The sequence below is a fragment of the Salvia miltiorrhiza genome, chromosome 5 (genome assembly GCF_028751815.1).
Source record: "Salvia miltiorrhiza cultivar Shanhuang (shh) chromosome 5, IMPLAD_Smil_shh, whole genome shotgun sequence".
In the NCBI taxonomy this organism is placed as follows: Eukaryota; Viridiplantae; Streptophyta; class Magnoliopsida; order Lamiales; family Lamiaceae; genus Salvia; species Salvia miltiorrhiza.
The window spans coordinates 19,132,174-19,136,760 of NC_080391.1; the positions used below are offsets into that span (position 1 = coordinate 19,132,174).

The following is a 4,587-nucleotide window of genomic DNA, read 5'->3' on the forward strand; positions in this document are numbered from 1 at the left end:
AATACACGAGCTTGGGCCCTATTTATAGATTTACAAGCAGAGGGGTAAAATAGTAAAAACATCTTCGGTGCATGCGTCATGCGTGATGGAAGGGTACAATGGTAATTCCGATAATACGCGGGAGACCTTCCCGCGCGTTTATTGGCTCCTCTGATGGAAATGTCTTCTCTGGCGAAGGCGTCTTCTCTGGTGATGTTGACATCTCTGGCATGAAGGACTCCTCTGGTAAACACGTCGTCTCTGATAAAGGCGTCTCCTCTGGCGATAATGACTTCTCTGGTGCGGATGACTCCTCTGGAGAAGAGGGCTCCTCTGTCAAAAATGACTTCTCTGGTGCGGATGACTCCTCTGGCTAGAGTCATTCCTCTGATGGATGAAATCCTTCTGGTAAAAATGGTTCTTCTGACCCATACGGCTCCTCTGACGGGAGTGATTCCTCTGATTTGTACTCTCTCCCTACTCTGCATATATTGCTCCTCACCAACCACTCCCCCCTCTAGTCTGGTTGAACCGGGTATTCTTCGTGTTCGACCAGTGGTGTGTAATCAGCATTAACACTTTGTTGTTTTCCTTGACCCCTGTAAATCATAAAGACATAAGCATTTTGACATTATGAGAGAATAAAAAGAAGCCCTGTAAGTTGTTCTCTGGCGTTTTTGTTACTCCCGCCCCCTGGTCTGGCTAGTTCACTCTGGAGAGGTGCAACTAGTCAGAGGACTCGCCCGCGTGGATGACGTCATCCGCATTAAATGTCTGTCCAGTCTACAGTATTTTTCCCGTACCCCGAGGTTACTTTTTAACCTTTGCGTCCTTTCGCCTTTCCGTAGAAATTCTCATCCGTTGATTTCTTCCGTATGCCACGTGCCGTTCATCCCGCGTGCTGGTGGTTACCCGCGTACAATCTTACTTAGCCGATTCGAACTCCCCTTTTTTCACTATTCTTCTTCTCCAAGTTTTCCGAGCGAATTTTCTGCATTTTCCGGCGATTTCCTCACTGTTCCGGCATTCTCCCACGACCCTTCCGCTCCAGGTTTTACCGTCCATCTTTCTCTGGTCTAGGTAACTCGCGTATCCTCTTCACTGCAATTTTGTGTTTAATCGTAGTGTAGTGGTATAACTGTTGGTGCTCTGATTGAGCGTGCTAGAAACCCTAGGGTTGGCATCTCCCATCATGGCCTGCACCTCCGCCCCTCAACCCTCTCGCTCGCCCTCTCCTTCTGCCCGAGACCCTTCATCTTCCTCCCCATCGCGGCAAGATCTTGAAAATCTTCCTTCCCCCTCTGTTTCTGACGAATCTCAAACTGCACCCCCTCCTTCTCCACCTAAGAAAAAAGGGAAAAAGCCCCGCCAACCCCCCAAAAGTGTTCCTCCATCCCGCCTTGGTGTCGCGGAGGTGGCAAAATTGAAAAGCAAATATAGGCATCCTGCAGGTTTGAAGTTCGAGACCTTCTCTAAGGATTCAACGCCTCCCGAGAGCCTTCACCATCACAAGTTGATAGTTGTTTGGAAAGCCCAGATAGAGGCTGGTTTAAGGCTCCCTCCCCCTACCTTGCTGATTGACGTTTGTAATTACTTTCACATCTCCTTTTTTCAAGTCGCTCCTTCTGCTATCCGGAGGTTATATGCCTTCCATGTTTTGTGCCGGGCTAACGGTGTTGGGGACACCGCCAAGCTATTTTGTCAGACCCAGACCCTTCGCATGCAAGGCAGTCCCTTGTATAGTTTTGCCTCTCACCCTAAATATCCTACTACTTTTCTTTCCTCCCTGAATTCCTTGGATAAGGGCTTCCTGGAATATTATTGTTATGTGCGCACCCTTCTCGGCAACTGGCGCGATTATGGTGCTTCGGAGCTGAAATGGCATACAAGTCGCACTACTTATAAACCAGCCTCTTCCGAAGTCCCTTCTACCCGTGACCAGAATATTATAGCTCACCTTAATGCTATGAATAAGGCCCAGCCTCTAGACTGTAGGTACCTGGCCGAGAACAATTCCTCTCTGGCATATAATGGTCTGTTTCCCCTGTATCCAGAGAGATCAATAGGTAAAAAATATACATTAGAAAACACATTAGCTTTTGTTACCCTGCTTTTAATGATGTGAAGTTTTGGTTTGCAGATATGTCTTGGAGATCGAAATGTGGGGACAATTTGCCTGACACCCCTTCTCTTGCTGGCAGCGGAGCACATGGCCCAAGCGGTTCTGCTTCCGGAACAAGTCCCTCGGAGCGGCCTGCTGGGTCCGAACTGATCCCCATTCCCCCTGTAGTTGAAATCCCAGAGGGGAATGTGGAAGCCTCGCGCCCTTTTGATGCGGAAGAAGTTGATGCGGGGGCTCTTGTTCACAGAGGTAGGCACTCCAGTGCTGGTGATGCCGCTGGCACCCGTGAAGAGGATATCCAAGTCGTGGATATTATCGATGAGGTTCCTTCACCTGATTCGGCTCCCGATGCCACCCTTGCCGATCTTACGAAGAAGAGGAAGAGAGGTTCCCTGATCTCTGTGGGTGAGAAGGAGAGACAGGAGGGCCTAAAAAAGGCTGGCAAGTCCTCAGAGCCAGCGAGGAGGTCTGCTGGTGGTGTGAAGGTTCTCCCTCCTGCTGGGGACAAGGGCAAAGGGCCAGCGAAGAAGTCAGCTGGTGGTTCCAAGGTTCTCCCCTCTGCCGGTGGAAAGGGTAAGGGCAAAGCTGTGGTGTCCTCGGCTGCTGAATCAGAGGATCTTGTTCCTGGGCCCATTTCGAGTTTATCGGGTAAGGAATTAGTTAATGCGCTGCTAGCTCGTGTCCACTCGGAGGACCAGGAGAAAGTGGAGAATTTGTCTCGGGCGTCTCTGGCTACTCAGCTATGCCAGCTGGCTCTTCAGGTACCCTGCATATTATATCTTTGCCATAAAAAATTCGAGTTACTAACCTTTCTATTGTTCTGTTGGGCCCCCTTCTGTTTGCTTGCAGGTAGAGTCACGGTTATGGGGTGCCGTTAAGTGCATCCATGACTATGATATGGCAGAGAAGGAAAGAGAAAAAGAGCAGGTAGAGGTCGCCAAGCGCGATGATGTTGTTGCTGGAGTTGTGGAGCGCTTGAGCAAGGCTGAGGCGGAGGTTGTTGAGTTGAAAGCTCAATTAGCTCAGGTGGAGGTGGAGAGAGCGTCCTTGGCCTCCGAATTGTCGAGGGCCACAAAAGAGGGCCATGAATGCCTGGCCAGGTTCAAAGCTGGTTATGAAAGAGACTACGAGGAAGCCAGGCGGGGCTGGAAAAGGATACTTGTGGAAGCTCAGAACCGCGCGTTCGTCCTGGGGGCTCGAGATCAACGCCTGGAGTATTTCTTGTCTCCGCGAGGTCAACATTTCTTGGGGTTGATGCTGGAAGGCACTCTGGAGGCTTTCAAAAAGACTCCCGAATACTTGGAGGATTTTGGACCCCTCTTTGCTTATGTGATAGAGCAAACAGCTTCCAAGGCATTGGAGATGGCGGGGGCCACCCCAGAGCAACTTGCCACTTTGAATTTCAGAGCCCTGATGGATAATCTCCAGGATGAGGAGATAAATAAGCGGATGGGGATCCCTGCGCGTTCTCCAGAGAAGCCAGAGTGGTGGTACCCAGTACTAGAGAAAGCCATTCCCTATTTTTCTCTTGGGATTGGATCTGACTCGCTGCCCTCTACTCCCGTGTATGCACCTGCATTCTCTGCTTCCTTGGCGCGCTTCGTGAACCGGCTGCGGGATCCTTCTGGCGAGAGCTCCCGAACATTTTCCCAATTCGGCCTGGAGCCTCCCCTGCCCTCTGACTTAGCGGCTTCTGCCTTCACCGACTCTGCCTCTTCCCCCGCTGCGGTGGGACAGCTGTTCGACCTGTACCAAAATGAGGATCTGTATGTGCAAGAGGCTGCAAAGTTGTTGGACTTGGGAGTTCGTCTTCCTCAAGTGAAGGAAACTGGCCCGTTGCCCGTGTTCACAGAGAAAGCCGTTTCTGGCCGTGCTTCTGCCAGTGGTGTTCCTCCCCCAATTTCATCTGCCTCTGCTCCTGTCTCCTCTGCTGCCGCTCAAGCTGCTTCTGTTCCTCCCTCTTGATGTTCCCCCTTTTTCTCCTGACTTTATCAAAAGGAAAATTTTGTAACTCTTTAATTTGTACCAACTGAACACTTACCGCCGGTTTTTGATGTACATCTTTGCTTCTTGGGCATGCTTTAATGAAATTTCATTCCCATGTCCGCTTCTTTCGTCTCTGTTATTTGTGTTGTTTTCGCTGCTTGTTGGGGTGGGACTTATATTTCCGTCTTTCCCCTATTGATTTGAGTTGACTTGTTATGATTGTTGTTGATGCTTCTCTGATCCCCTCCCGTGGAGTTGCTTTAATTTCTGCTATGAGGATTCCATTGACCCTTCTAGCGAGAATTTTGATGACCCCTCTGGTGAGGATTGTGATGACTCCTCTGGCGAGGATCGTGATGACTCCTCCGTCGAGGATTGTGGTGACTCCTCTGTCGAGGATTGTGATGACTCCTCTGGGAAGGATTTCACCGCCTCCTCTGGCGAGGATTTGGTTGATTCTTCTGGAAAGGATTTCACCGCTTCCTCTGATGAGGATTTGG

General features: G+C 50.2%; 1 protein-coding gene across 1 annotated transcript; it reads left to right on the forward strand.

The window, feature by feature from the left end:
* The first annotated feature begins 1,913 nt into the window (after nucleotides 1-1,913).
* On the forward strand, nucleotides 1,914-4,202 carry LOC130986550 (uncharacterized). The gene is made up of 2 exons (XM_057909990.1): nucleotides 1,914-2,862; nucleotides 2,951-4,202. The coding sequence occupies exons 1-2, from the start codon at nucleotides 2,122-2,124 to the stop codon at nucleotides 4,064-4,066; spliced, it is 1,857 nt and encodes a 618-aa protein (XP_057765973.1). The 5' UTR covers nucleotides 1,914-2,121; the 3' UTR covers nucleotides 4,067-4,202.
* The last annotated feature ends 385 nt before the right edge of the window (nucleotides 4,203-4,587 follow it).

Bases quoted from the DNA above. Each gene is read 5' to 3' on its own strand.
- LOC130986550 (XM_057909990.1), top strand. From the start codon at position 2,122: ATGTCTTGGAGATCGAAATGTGGGGACAATTTGCCTGACACCCCTTCT. The intron at 2,863-2,950 runs GTACCCTGCATA...GTTTGCTTGCAG, and splicing joins TATGCCAGCTGGCTCTTCAG to GTAGAGTCACGGTTATGGGG.